Source organism: Scyliorhinus canicula, chromosome 23 (assembly GCF_902713615.1).
Source record: "Scyliorhinus canicula chromosome 23, sScyCan1.1, whole genome shotgun sequence".
Classification (NCBI taxonomy): Eukaryota; Metazoa; Chordata; class Chondrichthyes; order Carcharhiniformes; family Scyliorhinidae; genus Scyliorhinus; species Scyliorhinus canicula.
In genome coordinates, this window is record NC_052168.1 from 5406155 (window position 1) to 5426709 (window position 20555).

General features: G+C 47.9%; 1 protein-coding gene across 1 annotated transcript in view; it reads right to left on the bottom strand.

Moving 5' to 3' along the window:
• tbc1d17 (TBC1 domain family, member 17) overlaps window positions 1-20555 on the bottom strand; it is a 41575-nt gene that overhangs the window by 4387 nt on the left and 16633 nt on the right. Inside the window, exons 8-16 of the mRNA XM_038783503.1 lie at window positions 18259-18390; window positions 16468-16571; window positions 14553-14647; window positions 12833-12949; window positions 10434-10534; window positions 8276-8375; window positions 3389-3486; window positions 1800-1916; window positions 1187-1273 (exon numbers count right to left, since the gene is read on the bottom strand). Coding sequence (XP_038639431.1) covers window positions 1187-1273; window positions 1800-1916; window positions 3389-3486; window positions 8276-8375; window positions 10434-10534; window positions 12833-12949; window positions 14553-14647; window positions 16468-16571; window positions 18259-18390 — 951 coding nt within the window. The remainder of the gene's footprint in view (window positions 1-1186; window positions 1274-1799; window positions 1917-3388; window positions 3487-8275; window positions 8376-10433; window positions 10535-12832; window positions 12950-14552; window positions 14648-16467; window positions 16572-18258; window positions 18391-20555) is intronic.

Genomic DNA, 20555 nt, shown 5'->3' on the forward strand with positions numbered 1-20555 from the left:
TCCCCCCCATTCCCCTTCTCCACCCCTCCCCACCCACTCCCCTTCTCCACCCCGCCCCATTCCCCTTCTCCACCCTGCCCCATTCCCCTTCTCCACCCTTCCCCATCTCCATCCAACCCCCCCCCATTCCTATGCCCCTATGAAATACTTTAATGACTTCCACTCGTTAGTGTCCTCAGCTCCCCAGATTTTGTTCAGCCCCTATAAATAAAAAAAGTATTTTTGTCATTCCAGTCTGAACAAGACTGGGAAACATTGAACTCTCTTTCCCCACTGCCGCTCATGTTCACATCTTTTATCTGTCGGGAACCACCCCACAGAAAAGAAAGATAAATGGTCCATTTGGCCTCACGGAACGGGAGCTTGGTGAAAAAAAGACATTTTGTCAAAACTTTTTCATCTTGCAGTCATCGCTGCAATCACAAGAATACCAATGGCAGGGTAAACAACTATTAATTGTACGAGAAGAGAGTGCCGATTGGTTAGCAAGTGGACTCCGACTGGTAGAGGCGCTGCCTTGGAAAATGCACCAGTGACTGACGGTTAAGTGCCAAGCAGGATTTGAAAATTTCAACCAGGCAGTTTGACTCCGATTAGCGAAAGGAATAAATCAGCGAATGGCTATTACTGATTTTGTTTAGCTGAAACAGACGCAATGTGCGTACATGTTCTTGCTGTTTGAAAAGAACAGGACCCTGTGCATTTTCTTTTTGTTAAATTTAAAGTGCCCAATTATTTTTTTTCCCCAATTAAGGGCTAATTTAGCGTGGCCAATCCTCCTATCCTGCACATCTTTGGATTGTGGGGGTAAGACCCAGGCAGACACAAGAATGTGCAAATTCCACACGGACAGAAACCCGGCGGTGGGAACGAACTACTGCACCATCGTGCCGCCCTCCCTGTGCATTTTCAACCAATGTTTGGCAGTTAACTGTCAGTCACCATTAACTGGTGCATTCTCTAGGACAACTCTGACGACCAGACCAGAGTTCACTTGTCAACCAATCAGCACCCTTTGCTCAAACAATATAAAGTTGTTGTTTCCACGGATATTGGCATTCTTGCAATTGCCCTGATGAGTGCAAGATGAAAAGCTTCGACAAAACGTCCTTTTTCAGCAAAAGGAAAATTAACGCAGCTACTGGCGTACTGCACGGTCTTGTGGTCATTGCCCGTGGACACTCACCGGACAGGCTGCTAGCTGGTGAAAGATGGCTTCAGCCCGGCAGACGATGTCCTCCACATTCAATCTCATGGTCAGCTCATTGATGTGCTGAAAAATAGCAGGAGAGGAGCTCAGATACAGGCACCTGTTAGACATGGGTTACAAGTGGCACGGGGAATTGGGGGACGCGGGATGGGGGAGGATTTCCCAATTCTCCATCTGACACCGCACAGACTGAAGCACACTAATAAAGTCAATTAGCAACATTACTGAGTGCAGGCAAGTAAGAATGTGTGTGTAGATAATCACATTGCACATACGGATATCTCACCCACGTTACTGAGTCAATGAACGGAAGTCACCATAACTGGAAGTTGAACTGCTTATAGAGGCAGCTCACTACACACTGGCACTGAATATGGTCTTCAGCGGGTAACAGACTCAGATCTGTTACAGCTTGGCTCTAGACGCTGGTTGTACCTTTCCCAGAGCTTTTAGGAAAGTGACCCCGCAGTAACGCCTGATGAGATGGTGAATCGAACACATCGGGTTCACGGAAAGAGATGGAACCCAAATAGAAGAGGATATTATATTTTAAATGGAAGGAAATTTCTCAAATATCTGATGGTTTTACCTTGAGTATTTCATTGAAACCATAGTTGGGGTTCATCAGTGCATCGCGCTCGGAATCCAGGATGGCACAGCAGACCAGCAGGTGGAAATTTGGGCATGGCTGGCCTGTCCATTGTACCTGGTGGCAAGGGCACAAAAACAGAGCTCACGAGATGCCGCAGACAGTACAAATACAAAGCGGCACCAAACCAACAAGACCCAGCCCGGCTAAACATTTAAACGGGTTCACAGAAGGGACAGCACAGTCTGAGTTACACAGCACAACAGGTCCTTGTGTTATGGTGGAATAGATCATCAATGTAACGCTCCTCGATATATACTGCGCCCCTCACTGTAATACTGATATACACCCCACACTCTCACTGTAACACTTTCTGATATACCCCCACCTCTCACTGTAACATTTTCTGATATACCCGACATCCCTCACCGTAACACTCTCTGATATACCCCTCCCTCACCTTAACACTCTGATATACCCCTCACCGCATTACACTGATGTACCCCTCACTGTAACACACTGATATACCCCTCACTGTAACACACTGATATACCCGTCTCCTCACTGTAACACACTGATATACCCGTCTCCTCACTGTAACACACTGATATACCCGTCTCCTCACTGTAACACACTGATATACCCCTCACTGTAACACACTGATAGTCTCCTCACTGTAACACACTGATATACCCGTCTCCTCACTGTAACACACTGATATACCCGTCTCCTCACTGTAACACACTGATATACCCGTCTCCTCACTGTAACACACTGATATACCCCTCACTGTAACACACTGATATACCCCTCACTGTAACACTGATATACCCCTCACTGTAACACACTGATATACCCCTCACTGTAACACTGATATACCCCTCACTGTAACACACTGATAGACCCCTCACTGTAACACACTGATAGACCCCTCACTGTAACACTGATATACCCCTCACTGTAACACTGATATACCCCTCACTGTAACACACTGATATACCCCTCACTGTAACACACTGATAGACCCCTCACTGTAACACTGATATACCCCTCACTGTAACACACTGATAGACCCCTCACTGTAACACTGATATACCCTCACTGTAACACACTGATAGACCCCTCACTGTAACACTGATATACCGCTCACTGTAACACTGATATACCCCTCACTGTAACACACTGATAGACCCCTCACTGTAACACTGATATACCCTCACTGTAACACACTGATAGACCCCTCACTGTAACACTGATATACCCCTCACTGTAACACTCTCTGATAATGTTCCAGCTTATCACTCCTTTGTTGCAATATTGTGATGATTATTCTCCCCATTTGTGTGCCACATACAAAAACATTTGATGTAAAATACCAGTTCCCAGAGAGCCCGTAATCAGCAATTTGGAAACAATCTAAGAATTTGGACAGTTTGAGAACAATCACAGAATACACACAGTCACTTTAACATGGTGGGAACATCTGCCTCAATTAAAGACAGTCCTACAAAGTAATACAATCAGAACGGTGCAGTCTGCAGACCACTGCAGGTCACACTTTACAACAGATTCACATTGAGAGTGCTCACCTCCCACAGCCGCAGTATGTCTGGGAAAGAGAATTCCCGCTTAAACCAGATGAGGAGCCAGCGGAAGCAGAAGCACAGGTTCCCAGACTCTCTGGAATCTGGTGAGGGAGAAAAGTGGTCAGGAATGTTGCTGCGTAACAAGGATCAGCTCTCACACACCACCCAACAGGGAGTATCAGACACACTCCGCACCCACACAGAAAGAAACGCCACCAACTCCAAAGGATCCCAGGAACAAAGCCTCCACCAGGGGCATCAGCAACAATGCGACCCTGTGGGCTGCACGGTAGCACAGTGGTTAGCACGGTTGCTTCACAGCTCCAGGGTCCCAGGTTCAATTCCCGGCTTGGGTCATTGTCTGTGCGGAGTCTGCACGTTCTCCCTGTGTACAGGTTAGGCAAGAAAAAGAGCGAGGGTGCGGGCGAGAAAAAGCGGGAGCGCTAATTTGCCCTCAAGTGTCCAAAAGGGTTGGGTGAGATTGGGGGGGATGAGGTGGAGGCGTGGGCTTAAGTGGGGTGCTCCTTCCAAGGGCCGGTGCAGACTTGATGGGCAAATGGCCGCCTTCTGCACTGTAAATTCTATGAACCAAACTACATCTACTGCAAACAGTGGGACACATCAGAAAGGCTGTGTGTTAGGGCAGCACGGTGGCGCAGTGGTTAGCATTGCTGCCTCACGGCGCTATTGTCCCAGGTTCGATCCCGGCTCTGGGTCACTGTCCGTGTGGAGTTTGCACATTCTCCCCGTGTTTGCGTGGGTTTCGCCCCCACAACCCAAAAGATGTGCAGTGTAGGTGGATTGGCCATGCTAAATTGCCCCTTAATTGGAAAAAATGAATTGGGTACTCTAAACTTATTTTTTTAAAAAGGCTGTGTGTTGGTATTTGAATAATGTCATTACTGAATGTTCCAATGGATTATTTTCCTTCTTTGTGTTTCTGCCACTATGGTGGTGGGTTCCAGTTGCAGGGTTCCCAGCAAACCTTCCCAGTATCACACTCAAACCATCATATGTCAAACATGGATGTAAACAGTGATTGTCATCAGGCCATTTAACCACAGAGCCTGAATCTGTCTCAATGCACGTCCAGATGCACAGAAGCAGCTCCTGGAACACAGCCCGAGGCCTGGGAACTGATGCAAAGTGAAGCTATTTATCTTTGATCTCTGGGAGAGAGGCTGGAGGAACACTGCCGGTTGCTAATGCTACACCATTCATGCCCCCATGGAGTTGGATGGAGACCGTCCAAACTGGTTTCAATTAACAGCTGTCAGGGAAAAGAATTATCTGCTCTATTTAAGCTACATTCAGGCTGAGATACTGAAACGGATGGTTCTCCTCTCCTGGGAGTATAAAGAGTGTGTCTGTCCACGTGTGTCAGAAAAAAAGAACGTGCGAGGGCGAGCGAACCCGAAAGAGAGCCCGCAAGCGCGAGGGGGATCGGGCGAGAAAGCGCGAGAGGGATCGGGCGAGAAAGCGCGAGAGGCAGCGGGCGAGAAAGCGAGAGAGGGAGCGGGAGAGAAAGCACGAGAGGGAGCAGGCGAGAAAGCGCGAGAGGGAGTGGGAGAGAAAGCGCGAGAGGCAGCTGGCGAGAAAGCGCGAGAGGCAGCTGGCGAGAAAGCACGAGAGGCAGCGGGTGAGAAAGCGAGAGAGGGAGCGGGAGAGAAAGCACGAGAGGGAGCGGGAGAGAAAGCACGAGAGGGAGCGGGCGAGAAAGCACGAGAGGGAGCGGGCGAGAAAGCATGAGGGGAAGAGGGCGAGAAAGCGCGAGGGGAAGAGGGCGAGAAAGCGCGAGGGGAAGAGGGCGAGAAAGCGCGAGGGGAAGAGGGCGAGAAAGCGCGAGAGGGAGCGGGCGAGAAAGCACGAGGGGAAGAGGGCGAGAAAGCACGAGGGGAAGAGGGCGAGAAAGCGCAAGAGGGAGCGGGAGAGAAAGCACGAGAGGGAGCGGGAGAGAAAGCACGAGGGGAAGAGGGCGAGAAAGCACGAGGGGAAGAGGGCGAGAAAGCACGAGGGGAAGAGGGCGAGAAAGCGTGAGAGGGAGTGGGAGAGAAGGGCGAGAAAGCACGAGGGGAAGAGGGCGAGAAAGCGCGAGGGGAAGAGGGCGAGAAAGCGCGAGGGGAAGAGGGCGAGAAAGCACGAGGGGAAGAGGGCGAGAAAGCACGAGGGGAAGAGGGCGAGAAAGCGCGAGGGGAAGAGGGCGAGAAAGCGCGAGGGGAAGAGGGCGAGAAAGCGCGAGGGGAAGAGGGCGAGAAAGCGCGAGAGGGAGCGGGCGAGAAAGCGCGAGGGGAAGAGGGCGAGAAAGCGCGAGAGGGAGCGGGCGAGAAAGCACGAGGGGAAGAGGGCGAGAAAGCACGAGGGGAAGAGGGCGAGAAAGCGCGAGAGGGAGCGGGAGAGAAAGCACGAGAGGGAGCGGGAGAGAAAGCACGAGGGGAAGAGGGCGAGAAAGCACGAGGGGAAGAGGGCGAGAAAGCACGAGGGGAAGAGGGCGAGAAAGCACGAGGGGAAGAGGGCGAGAAAGCGCGAGAGGGAGTGGGAGAGAAAGCACGCGAGGGAGCGGGCGAGAAAGCGCGAGAGGGAGCGGGCGAGAAAGCACGAGGGGAAGAGGGCAAGAAAGCGCGAGGGGGAGAGGGCAAGAAAGCGCGAGGGGGGAAAGGGCGAGCAAGCATGAGAGGGAGAGGGCGAGAAAGCACGAGGGGGAGCGGGCGAGAAAGAGAGGAGCCAAGACTGTAATAAGGTCAGGAGCTGAGTGACCCTGGCAGAACCTAAACTGAGTGTCTGTGAGCAGGCTATTGCTAAGCAAGTGTCGCTTGATACCATTGTTGATGACCCCTTCCATCACTGCTGATGGTGGAGAGTAGACTGATTGGCCAGTAATTGGCTGGGTTGGATTGGTCCCTTTTCTTGTCACACCTGGGCAATTTTCCAAATTGCCGGGTAGATGCCAGTATTGTAGCTGTACTGGAACAGCTTGGTTAGGGGTGCAGCAAGTTCTGGAGCACAAGTCTTCAGTACTATTGCTGGAATAGTGTCAGGGCCCGGGGCCTTTGCAGTATCCAGTGCCTTCAGCCGTTTCTTGATATCACGTGGGGAGAATCGAATTGGCTGAAGACTGATATCTGTGATGCTGGGGACCTCTGGAGGAGACGGAGATGGATCATCCACTCAGCACTTGTGGCTGAAGATCGTTGCGAATGCTTCAGTCTTACCTTTTGCACATCTGTGCTGGGCTCCTCCATAATTGAGGTTAGAGATATTTGTGGAGCCTCCTTCTCCAGTGATTTGTTTAATTGTCCATCACCATTCAAGACTGGATGTGGCAGGACTGCAGAGCTTAGATCTGATTCCTAGGTTCTGGGATCGCTTAGATCTGTCTAACACTTGCTGTTTATGTTGTTTGGCACACAAGTAGCCCTGTGGTTGACACCTCAATTTCTGGTATGCTTGATGTTGCTCCTGGCATGCTCTCCTGCACTCTTCATTGAACCAGGGTTGATCCCCTGTCTTGGCGGTAATGGTAGAGTGGGGATTATGCTGGCCCATGAGATTACAGATTGTGGTTAAGCACAATTCTGCTGCTGATGATGGCCCACAGCGCCTCATGGATGCCCAGTCTTGAGTTTCTAAATCTGTTCGAACTCTATCCCATTTAGCACGGTGGTAGTGCCACATGACACAATGGAGGGTATCATCAATGTGAAGATGGGACTTTGTCCCCACAAGGATTGTGTGATGGTCACTCTTACTGATACTGTCTTGGACAGATGATCTGCAGCAGGCAGGTTGGTGAGGATGAGGTCTAGTTTGTTTTTCCCTCTTGTTGGTTCCCTCCCAACTGGTCAGAGTCCCAGTCTAGCAGCTATGTCCTTTAGGACTTGGCCAGCTTGGTCGGTAATGGTACTACTGAGCCCCTCTTGGTGATGGACATTGAAATCCCCACCCAGAGTACATTCTGTGCCCTCGCCACCCTCTGTGCTTCCTCCAAGTGGTGTTAAACATGGAGTATACTGATTCATCAGCTGATGGTGGCCGGTACATGGTAATCGGAAGATTTCCTTGCCCATGTTTAACCTGAAGCCATGAGACTTCATGGGGTCCAGAGTTGATGGTGAGGACTCCCAGGACAACTCGCTCGTGACTCTATACCACTGTGCGCCACCTCGGCTGGGTCTATCCTGCCGGTGCAATGGGACAAACCCATTGCAAGGATGGTGATAGTGGTGTCTGGGACATTGTCTGTAAGGTATGATTCTGTGAGTATGACTATGTCAGGCTGTTGCTTCCCTAGTCTGTGAGACAGCTCTCCCAACTTTGGTACAAGCCCTCAGATGTTACTAAGGAGGATTTTACATGGTCGACAGGGCTGGGTTTGCTGTTGTCGTTTCCAGTGCCTAGTTCCTGTTTATTTCCTTTTTATTAAACTTTGTAGTGATTTGATACAACCGAGTGTCTCGCTCGGCCATTTCAGGGGGCATTTAAGAGTCAACCACATTGCTGTGGATCTGGAGTCATATGTAGGCCAGACTGGGTAAGGACGGCAGATTCCCTAACGGGACATCAGTGAACTAGCTGAGTTTTTTAATGACATTCGATAACGATTTCATGGTCAGCAATAGACTTTTAATTCCAGATATTCATTGGATTCAATTTCCATCATCTGGTGTGGCAGGATTCGAACCCAGGTCCTCAAGAGTATTACCCTGGGCCTCTCGCCCACCAGTCCAGTGAAAATACCACTGCGCCACCACCTCTCCCCCATCACTGATCCCATTGATCGAAGCAACAGCTGCAAAGTATTTCCAACAGCCACATTACCTCTTTGAAGACACGGTATGGACAATCATTGGCGCAGGAAAGAGAGAGACCAGAGTGCCAGCTTAGCTCACTAACCGAGGAAATCGCAGAGGGCAGAATCCAGGACTCTCAGAAGCAGGGCCAACTTCTCCAGCTGCTCCTTCATGCTCTCTTGACTCTCCTCGAAGTTGCGGTGCTGTGACCAGAGGCAAGGGAGAGATCGTTAACTATGTACTGCGAGGGGCAGGGTTTACACAGCCAGAGAGTTCAGATCACTTGCTGAGATTTAGTATCTCACTTTATCAGGAGATACGCCTGAAAGCAACAGAATAGGCAGCAGGTCTGGCAGCAACTGCGGCAGAGAGAGAGAAAGAGTTCATGACTCCGATCGATGTCTTGTATTCAGATCTAGGCTTAAAATCGTCAAAATGAAGCATTAACACTGCCTCGCTCTGCACAGCTGTTGTCAGACATGCTAGGCGGTTCCAGTATTTTCTGTTTTTAATTTCAGATTTTGAACGCCCACAATATTTTGCTCCTGAAGACAAGTAGGTTAAAAAAAATCACCCATTATAGAGGCATTTTAGAGCCTCACCACACTGACTATTGAGCATTAGTTATATTGCACACCAGCAATAGAGGTTCACAATTGTCCATTCTATACCCAATAAGAACAGAATAGAATCCTACCAAAAATATTGCAAATTACCTTTACCCAGGAGTGTGTTAGAGGCTGGAATCTAATTGAAAGGTTCAGAGGACTTAAAATGATTCGTTTGTTTTTTACATTGCCTATATGTCTATTTAATTACCCTGAAGGGGTTAAATGTGAACGAATGAGACAGCCCAAACCGTTTGTATGTTGGGATGCAAATATTGTATCCCCTATCTCGCATGCTCTCAAAGGGAGAGGGGCTTAAGCTCGATGGTATTCACTCGAGCAAGGCTCACAAGTGCAGAAAATAATCAAAAAGGTTAATGGAATGCTAGCAGTTATATCTCGAGGATTGGATATAAGGACAGAAGTTATGCTGCAGCTTTACAAAACCCTGGTTAGACCCCACTCGAGAGTCACTGTGAGCAGTTCTGGGCACCACACCTGAGGAAAAGTATTTTGGCCTTGGAGGGAGAGCAACATAGGTTTACTAAACTGTTACCGGGACTAAAGGTGTTAAATTACGAGATGAGATTACACAGATTGGGCCTGTTTTCACTAGAATTTAGAAGATAATGGGGATGATCTGATTTAAATATTTAAGATACTAACAGGGAAAGACAGGGTAGGTAAAGATAAACTATTTCCACTGGGTGGAGATTCTAAAACTAGGCGGCGCAGTCTAAAAATTAGGGCCAGACCGTTCAGGAGAGATGTTGGGAAGAACGTCTTCACTCAAAGGGTGGTAGAGGTTTGGAATTCTCTCCCACACACAGCAGCTGAAGCTGGAACAGTTGCTCATTTTAAATCTGAGATACATTTTTGTTAAGCAAAGATATTAAGGGATACACGCCCAAGGCAGGTCTGAAGAGTTAGGTCACAGGTCAGCCACAGTCTCATTGAATGGCGAGTCAGGTTCGAGGGGCTGAATGGCCTACTCCTTTTCATATATTCCTAATCAGACGTGCACTGGTGGAATGTGCAGTACAACGGTCTGGAACAGAGAAGGTAAATTGGGACTGACTGCAGTATCTCCCACACGGCCATGCAAGATAAGACATGACCCACACCTAAGGGTCAGTCTAGTAGGAAAGAGCTGTTTGCACAAGCATGGAAACTGCCCCTGGCTCGAACATTTTATTGTAATAGTTCTTGTAGTTAATAAATACTTTGATACAGTTAACCTATTTAAGACTGCAAAGACTTCATTATGACGGAACGATAATCACCATCCTACAGCATGTTTAGTCCAAGGTTCCGGCACATATAAAGTTAATGTGGACCTGGGTACAGTACCGATGATAGCGATGTAAGCAAACACATTATCTGCACTTAGGGGTCAGTCTAATGTTTGACAGAGCCGTTGGGGGGGTGGGGGGGGGGGGGGGGGGGGGGGGGGGCAGTGCTGTACTCAATCCCACGTCAACCCTAAATGTGCCAGACCCTTGAACCTGTTTAGACATTTTAACGAGGGACCACACTTCAAAAGTACTTCTTCGCTATCAAGCGCTTCAGGAGGTCCAAAGCTTGCGAAAGGTGCTACACAAATGCAAGTTCTTCCAGGTGAAGCAGAATATTCATGGCATGGAAGGCACTCACCACTTGCTCCATGAAGCCCGTGAAACACCAGAAGGAGTCGACTTCGTTCTGTGTAACGTACAGTATTGGGGAGAGGAGGTCACTCATTCCCTGAACATAGCCTGCACAACAAACACAACAACAACTATTGGAAATGTTCAGCTCGCAGAGGAGGGCGCAGAGGAGATTTAAGGATGGGGGAAACTTCAGTTACGTGGGGAATCTAGAGAAGGCTGGGGCTGATCAAGGAAAAATATTATCCAGATGTTTTGACCGAGTAAATAAAGAGAAACGGTTTCCGACAGAAGGGTCGGTAATCAAATGACAGAGACTTCAGATAATTGACGAAAGGACTGCAGGAGAGATGAGAATATTTTTAAGCAGTGATCTGGATGCTTGGCTGAAAGTGTGGTGGAAGCAGATTCAAACTCTTTCAAAAAGGATATTAAATACTTGAAAAGGATAAATTTATCAGGTCATGGGGAAAGAGCAGGGAGAGTGGGGCTGAATGGTCAGTTCTTTCAAAGAGCTGGCACAGATGCAGTGGGTTGAAGGATCACGTTCTCTGCGGTCAGCTTCTATGGAAACTAAACGGGCTGCATGTCGTACAGAGCTGACTGGGCGGTATCGACGGGTTGTTCCTCTCATTGGTCTTTGCGGTCACCGTGTCAATCTACACAACAGCTTTCTTGATTTCCACGGAATCCCTGCAGTGCAGAAGGAGGCCATTCGGCCCATCGGGTCTGCAACAATCCTCCAAAAGAGCACCTTACCTGAGCCCACCCGATTCCTGTAACCCCAGCTAACCTGCACATCTTAATAATAATCTTTATTGTCACAAGTAGGTTTACGTTAAAACTGCAATGAGGTTACTGTCAAAAGTCCCCAGTCGCCACATTCCGGCGGCTGTTCGGGTACACGGAGGGAGAATTCAGAATGTTCAATTCACCTAACAGCATGACTTTCGGGGCATCTTTGGACTGTGGGAGGAAATCGGAGCAACCGGAGGAAACCCACGCAGACACGGGGAGAAAATGCAAATTCCACACAGTCACCCAAGGTGGGAATTGAACCCGGTTCCCTGGCGCTGCTAGGCAGCATTGCTAGCCACTGTGCCACCGTGCCAACCTTGCATTTACATGGTGCCTTTTAACTTGGCAAAAGCTTCACAAAAATGTATAATGGAGACCAGCTTGCATCAGGCAGATTGGGGAATGGGAGTTAGCACAAGAGTTTACTCAGGAGGGGTTGAACGCAAGTCGAGGGTCAAACAGCTCACCAGGGACGGGATGGTGGCGAAGCGGTTAGCACTGCTGCCTCACGGCACCGATACCCATGTGGAGTTTGCACATTCTCCCCGTGTTGCAGACAAAAGATGTGCAAGGCAGGTGGATTGGCTAGTCTAAATTGCCCCTTAATTGGAAACAAAAAAATAATTGGGTACTCTAAATTTATTTTTAGAAGAGCTCACCAGAAGATTGACCTTGGATTCAGCTTGAACAAGAAACCAAGTGGGAGGATTGAAATGGTCCTAGCGATAGTGCAGAGCCTTTGATCAGAAGCCGAGGAGGTTTTGAACTTGCAGAGAATGTTAAGAGTGGGAAAAGTGGTCAGGCTACTCAGAGAGTTGCAGGGCTTGTGGCTGGAGGGGTAGGACTGAGCTACAACAGCACCCAGACTAGACCAAACTCCCCGCGTCCAATAAAGTTGTTGCCACTGGGCAGAATGTAGCAGAGGGGTGGGATGTGTAAGGATGAGATGATCATGTGGGGAGAGGTGTGGGAAAATCATGATTAGTGGGCTGAGACAGCAAGAAAGTGAAATTAAGGGAGAGGCAGTGTTGCGTCAATTATCAATGAAGAGGTTTGAACAGACCCATGGCGCTATACAAACACAAATTTTTTTTTCCCTTGCTTTCAAACTGATTTGAAGATTAAAGTGGGTAATAAATGTCCAATATTCTCCTGGTCAGCCTCCAAAATGTTGACCTTCCACAAATTTGAGTTCATCCAAAACGTTACTGCCCATATTATAGATTCCACCAAATCTCAGTCACCCATCACCCACTGTTATCACCAACGTACATTGGTTTCCCAAGCCGCCAATGCCTCAAGTTCAAAGTCCTTGCTTGCTCAAATTCCTTTGTTTCGCCACTGGCAGCCACCCCTTCCAGTGTCTCCACCCGAGGCTCAGGTATTCCCTCCCTAAACCTCTCCTCAAGAGCCACCTCTTTAACTTAGCTCTTGTTCATCTTTAGTGATATCTGGCTCAGTGGTCATTTTAATTATGCTCCTGTAGCACCTTGGGACTCTTGACCATTGTAAAGGAGCTGTACAAATGCAAGTTGTTGTAACTTGGAGCCACTGGATGGCCGCTGTCAGCAACCGGCGTGCGCGAGGAGACTGAGAGCAGGAACTTACCCAGATCGAAGTTGTACATGCAATAGGTCATCAACACGTCGTTCAGCAGCACCAGGCCTGGATTGTTGCTCCCCTCGTAGAACTTGTTGCTGCGGTCGGTCCTGCTGACGTCCCGTTCTGAGGGCGAGAAGCAATTTCAGCATTCAGTCTTCCAAAATCATCCTGAATGTTTAGCCTGGCCTCCAGAGCGGATTTCCAGATCATGCTGAATTCCAGGTCTCAACCCCAGGGTGGAAGCTGGGTTTCTGCAATGGGCCTGGTGCGCACAGACACCTCGGTGATTGCGAGGTGGCACTCAAAGGCAACTAGATTGGGACCTGCCTTCTCCAATCAAACTGACTGGGGTGTGCTATGGCTGGAGGTCCATGATGGGGGTACGTGAGAGCTATGATCTAGGAACCCAATTTATAGCATCTGGCATGTATACAGATGCTCAACCAATGGCTAATTGATTGCAGGCCTCTTTAAGAGTTTTGCAAGGTACACTCAGGTTGCACACATTTAAATATGTCTCATATAATACATGTGTATTATGCTGGATGTCACTTTCATAAGGATTCTCGTGACATGCATCTGTGATGAATGTAAGGAATTGTTATATATTATATTATGTTTGTTGCAGTATTGTTTAAAAGCCTGGATTAGAGTAAGCATATATCTGCTGCGGTAATTTTTATTTAAATCCTGGTTTTTAAAAAAAGACAGACTTTGTGACTGCAAAATGTGCAATTAAGATGTCGTAAAAGTGAGATAAACCTTCTTTTAAGCGATGCTTACATTGATAAGGAGAGGACTAATGGGATTTTATGATTTTGAGGAGTAGGTAATTAGAGACATTGAGTTAAGTAGGTCATGTGATTGGAGTGGGATGAAGATAATGTAATTAATGGGAGGAGCAGGCAGTTAGTTGTCGGTTAGTTTCTGAAAGCTGGGCGTTTGCAGATTCGGCATTGATCTGACAGAGATCTGCAGGCTGTTAACTGAAAGGATCTCTCTCTCTTTTCAAGTAGTCTTTCAAAGGCCTCTCTATTCAGAGAACGGCAAGAAATCCTGTGTTTGCTAACTTTATTTAAAAGTGGGTTGGCACTCATACTTGAATAATTGCAACCTGCATTTTATAGAATCAGAGAATGGTTACAACACCAAAAGAGGCCATTCATCCCATTGAGCAAATGCTGGCTCTCTGCAAAAGAAACTTAGCTAGTCCCACACCGAAGCCCTTTCCCTAAAGCCCCGAAAATACTTTTTTCTTCACTTACTTATTCAATTCCCTCTTGAAAGCCGCGGTTGAGTTTGCCTCCACCTTCCTGGTGTGCACTCCAGGTCTTAACCACTTGCTGTGTAAAATAGCTTTCCCTCATGCTATTTGGTTCTTTTGCGAATCAGCTTGCGTTGCTGTCCTCTGGGTCTCTACTAACGGGAACAGCTGCCCTCTCTGCCTACTCTATCTGAATTCCTCCTGAACACTTCTTATCAAATTTACCCTCAACCTTCTCTTTTCCAAGAACATGTCCATTACTGGACGAAAGGCTGAAATTGTCCCTCCCCCTTACCAGCGTCTAATTCCGAATTACATCCTGTTACGAAGCGGTGGGATTTGGTGCCACGGCAGTACCAGAGAGGCCATTAGCAGGCAGTGCCGTCAAGTGACTCACCAATTGGAAAGTTCTGGAGTAGGCCTCCGACTGCTGCAGATTGATTTCAAAGCCCACCAACTCACCAATCAGACTCTTGTACGCTCGCAGCAACGAATTCCGACGTTCCTGATCCTCGGTCACCGACTTCCATTGCAGTTTCATCCGGAAATACTCATCCCTAAAGAACAAACCCAAGCCAATTAGTTCAGAATCTCACGCTGTGTAGGGAACGGGATGAAAAAGATTCCCTCAAGGTGCTGGGGGTTTGAAACTTGCAGGTGCAGCTCACTTAGCCTGGTCGGAATAGGACACGCGAGGGTAACTCATCAAAACAAATTACCAGAGTGACTGTAAGGGAAAGATAATCAATGCAGGTCAGAAATACCACAGGTTAAGTGCAGCACGGCGTCACAGTGGTTAGCACTGTTGCCTCGTGGCGCCGAGGACCCGGGTTCGATCCCGGCCCAGGTCATTGTCCGTGTGGAGTTTGCACATTCGCCCCGTGTGCAACCCAAAGATGTGCAGGGTAGGTGGGTTGGTCACGTGAATGAAATGAAATGAAAATGAATGAAATGAAAATTGCTTATTGTCACGAGTAGGCTTCAATGAAGTTACTGTGAAAAGCCCCTAGTCGCCACATTACGGCGCCTGTCCGGGGAGGCTGGTACGGGAATCGAACCGTGCTGCTGGCCTGCTTGGTCTGCTTTATAAGCCAGCGATTTAGCCTTGTGAGCTAAACCAGCCCCAGCTAAAGTGTCCCTTAATTGAAGTAAAAAGAATTGGGTATCCTAAGTTTATTTTAAAAAAGAAAAAACGCAGGTTAGATCGAAGGTGAAGATGTACCATTATAAAACAAGGGCTCGCAGTTCGATTCAAGGCAATAGACTCTCTATTCTTTCAAAGACAGAGTTCTTCCAGCACTTCCTCTGCACGTGCACCACCAGCCCCACCCAACATTCTTCAGCTTTCTGGGCAAACTTCGAAAATTCTCATCGCTGCATTTTAATCCCTCCAAGGCCTCACCCCTCCCTTAATAACGTGTAATCTCCTCCAGGTCGAGACCCCATCAGTTCTCGACACTCCTCTCTAGCCTCTTGCACATGCCTCATTTTTCTCACCCCTCCATTGATAGCTGTGCCATCAGCTGCTGAGTTCCCAAGCTCTGAAATTCTCACTCTGAAATTCTCAAACTCTCTCTTCTCTCAAAAACTACCCCTGGCCCAGTTTGGGTCACCTGGCCTAACCTGTCCACACATAGCTCGGCGTCAGATTTTGCTGGGTAATACTTCACAGCTCCTGGGACCCGGGTTCGATTCCTGGCTTGGGTTACTGTCTGTGTAGAGCTGTGAAGTTTTCCCCGTGTCCGCGTAGGTTTCCTTCAGGTGCCCTGGTTTCCTCCCACAGTGTAAAGATGTGCGGGTTAGGTGGATTGGCCGCGCTAAATTGCCCTTAGTGTCCAAAAAGGTTAGGTGGGGTAACTGCGTTACGGGGATAGGGTGGAGGTGTGGGCTTAAGTAGGGTGCTTTTTCCAGGGGCTGGTGCAGACTCAATGGGCCGACTGGCCTCCTTCTGCACTGTAAATTCTATGATTCATACGACGCGCCTTGTGTCAGTTTAACTTTGTTGAATGCAAATCGTCGCTGTCAAACCAACAAATGTGTGTCAATTTGTTCTAAACTCAGGCGTTTGATGCCGTGGATTCACAACGGCCCAGAACTTGACAGGCCCCCCCTTTATGCTCCATGTAGGAACTTCACAGCCAACGGAGAATTAGAGTAAACTCTCATCCTATGAATGTGGACTCAAATTAAACTCAGTTCTATACTATCAACCAAATTCGCTACCCACAAATTCTCTCACCCGTCCTATTAACTGGAGCATCTAGACGCATTCACCTCGACACCTGGCTCAGAGTTGGAACATTCATATATTGGTAATAATTACTTCCCCCCCCCCCCTCTCCCCTTTCAGTGTAACTAGCACTGGATTAATCCTTACGTCTTTTGCTTCACCACAGTCTTGCGTTCCTCGGCTGTGCTATCCCAGGGGTAGTATCCCAGCAGGAATTTCCAGACTTCCCGACGGATGCTGTGGCACAGTCCCTGGCAGGGGAGATGAAAGGAGCAGTGAATAAATCGACCAGACTTTGTAAGGGATTGTGGCAGGAGATTGGAGAAAACTGGCAAAAGATGCTGGATGGAGCTCGGGGGGGGGGGATTTGTTTTCAATGCAGCAAGCTGTTGGGATCTTGAATGCGCCGCCTGAAAGGAGCGTGGAAACAGATTCAACACTTGATGTCAAATCAGAATTGGATAAATAGGACCGAGAACTGCAGAGCTACAAGGAAATAGCAGGGGGGGAAGGTGGTCCAATTGGGTAGTTCTTTCTAATTGGCGGGTCAAATGGCCTCCTTTGGTGCTTTATGATTATTTGTGACCATTGTTCCTAAACGACCAGCAGCGGAATGTAAAATGTGACACGAAAAGGACACGAAAAGCACTTTTTGAAGTGAAGTTGGGCGTCACTGCTGAAATGTTGCAGCCGATCTATGGACAGTCAGGTCCCATAAACCGCAATGAGATAAATACCGGATCATTTGTTTTGGAGGTGTTGGTTGATATTTATGCTAATTGACAAGGGGCAGTGGAAAGGCAAAGTTTTCACTGTATACAGTTCGGCGGAATGGCTGCCTTCTGTGCTGCACGATTTTCTGCACAAATCCAGCAATGGGGCTTGAACCCACGGCCAGAGGAGAAGGAACTCCCTGTCCCACAGCGCTGAGGTCACGCTCCTGCTTTCCCACTCTGAATCATGACATCAAACGGTTTGTATTTGGATTGGATTTGTTTATTGTCATGTGTACCGAGGTACAGTGAAAAGTATTTTTCTGCGAGCAGCTCAACAGATCATTAAGTACATGGGAAGAAAAGGGAATAAAAGAAAATACATAATAGGGCAATGCAAGGTGTACAATGTAACTACATAAGCACTGGCATCGGATGAAGCATACAGCGGTGCGGTGTTAATGAGGTCAGTCCATAAGAGGGTCAATTAGGAGTCTGGTAACAGCGGGGAAGAATTTTTGAGTCTGGTATTTTATTGATTCGCTGGACATTTCTTCTCAATTTAAATCCTGCCCTGATCTTTTGCGCCCTGTGGAGAGGGATGTTGATCGGGCAAGCTGAATATTATCAACATCAAACACTCCCATTACAGGTACAGCACGGGGTTAGATACAGAGTAAAGCTCCCTCTACACTGTCCCCATCAAACACCCCCAGGACAGGTACAGCACAGGGTTAGATACAGAGTAAAGCTCCCGCTACACTGTCCCCATCAAACACTCCCAGGGCAGGTACAGCACGGGGTTAGATGCAGAGGTACAATCCCTCACACAGGATTACCGGGCAGAGATCAGGAATCTGATGATCCCGGTCTCTATATTCACCCAACTGAGGCATATTGTGAAAACACGGCACAAACTAATTTTTACTTTGAATCATCCTCCTACCATCTCCCACTTATTAGGGAACAATACCACATTCATCTGCTTAGGTGAACAGCCTTTCACGAAGCCACAGAACTACCGTTGCTTCTCTTTATAATCCGGTCTGCTCCTCTGAACTCAAAGATCCCAATAATTTGATTTTAAAATAACACTGAATTCCTGCTTTTCTGTTATGTTACCAAGTTATGTGGTAATTCGAATTTCCAGATCTACAGTAATTCACCATGACGACACAAAAAGCTTTCAAAATGAATATACAATCCAATGAATGAATTCACCTACCCCTTTGAAAATCTTTTTCTTCAATTCTTCCACATCTTGAACTCTGCCTTCTGGGTCCAGATGTTTGTCCCACTCTGCTGCTGTCAGTGTTTCCTGCCTCTGTACAGTGGGCCTCAGACCCAGATCCGCTTGCTGCAAAGGTGGTCAGAAGGATTACTAAAGAGCGGGGAAGAGTCTGGGAAATCTGTGCTTAAAAATTTAAATCAAATGAAGGCTGGCATTGGGACATTTCCGCTTAATCCCCGTACAGAAACAGCCCATTCGGCCCATCTAGTTAACCCTGGTATTCATGCGCCACACAAGCTCCTTCCCATCTTGCTTTATCAACATGTTCTTCTAATCCTTTCACTTTCATGTGTTTATCTAGATTACCTTAAATGCAACTATTCTATTCACCTCAACGACAGCGGTGGTAGTTCTCACCATTCTGCATGAAGAAATCTCTCCTGGATTTCCTACTGCATCTTATATTCATGGCCACCTATTTCTGGCCTTCTTCTTATGTAGAAACATCTTTCGCCATGTATATCCTATCAAACCCCTTCATCAAATCCCCGCTCATACTTATTTTCCATAGAGAAAAGAGCTGCCACCTGTTCAGGCTTTCCTGGTAGTTGTAACCTCCCAGCTCTGGTAACCCTCCTCTATGGCCTTTATAACAGAGAGGCTAGCACAATCCTCCGGTGGTGCCACACCGAGAAGATGAGTCGACATGCTGCTCTACCTCAATGGGCATCACGGCCAAGCCCAATGGTGTTTGCTTCAAAGTTGGAGATCTAATCAGTGGAGATCTAATCAGTAATCCATGGCTTTGAGGGGGGGTGGGGGGGGTGGAATCGCTGACATTGGTTGTGCAAAGGGTTGGCTTGACACTTTCTAATAGACTGCATCCTTGTTTCTACTAACCCAGCTTTGAAACACTAACAAGCTCAGTGGCCCATCCAGGATGATACCAGCTTTAACAATAGTTTTGAAGGAAACCACAAAATGAAAAACTCAATCTTGAATAGACTGTGTAACCTATGATGCTCCACCTTCAGCCCGACCTGACCGAGGTCTTTAAAATTATGCAGGGGTTTCATAAACCTAGATGCAGCGATGCTATTTATGACTTGCAAAAACAGAGCCATAAATTCAAGATAGCCGTCCTGGTTACAAATAAACGCAATTGGGAGAAACCTCTTTCCCCAGTGCTGAGAATTTGAAATTTACTCGCATGGGGATTAATTGAGGCAAATGGCAGAGAGGGTCGATAAAGACATGATGGAGAAAGGAATGGAATGTCACGTCGATGGGGTTAGATGAAAAAGCACGGCAGGAGGCTCGTGTGGAGAATAAATGCCAGCAGAGCCCTGTTGGGCTGAATGGCCTAGTTCTGTGCTGTCAATTCTATGCGAGGTTACCTGGTCTGTAAAATTCCTCACGCAGCACGATAAAGTCCTGCCCTGAGGGCTGTGGCATCCATCTGCTCCCAGACTGCCTCTCAGCAGCGGTTTTAACGCACAAACCACTGGGGCAAAAGGGGACTGAGTGACACAGATCAATACATCTGAAGCACAGTCGTCCTCCCAGCACTTTCTCTACTGTCGGTGGCCAGTAGACTGCAGCTCTGCAGTCCCAGCTCGCCACTGCTGGAGAGCCAAAGGGAACTTTGACAGCTCAGTATGACCTCGCCACCCACAGCTGATGCTCAGTTGGAGAAAAGCTGGGTTAGGATGGAGTGGAAGGGGAGGGAGGGAATACGGTATCTCAATACAGCAATTTACTGCGCATTGTCTATTTATGAAAGAAATATTAATCCACACCATTCTTAATCACTATGAACAATTATCTAACTCATTGTAAATTTGCTAAATAAATTGTAAACGGAAACTTGTTACCTTATTAAAACATAAGATCCTTCTGCTTTGCGTGTGCTCCAACCACAAAGTCAGGAAATAGCCTCCGCAGTGGCTCAATGGAGCTCTCCGTTCTCAGGGCTCAGTTTTCAATGATGTGGGCGGTCGATTGGGGTGCAGAGCTGCAGTCCTGGTTCCCCACAAAGCCCCTGCTGCACAAATGCCTTGCCCAGTGCGGAAATAGTTACAGGTGGCCATGGATTCACTTTCCAATGAATCCCAACAGTGCAGGAGGCCATTCGTCCCATCGAGTCTGCACCGACCCTCGGAAATAGCATCCTGCCTCAGACCCAGTCCCCCGCCCTATCCCGTAACCTGACTTAACGTGCGCATCTCTGGACACCAAGGAGCAATTTTGACACGGCCAACCCACTTAACCTGTCGCGCCGCCCATCAATA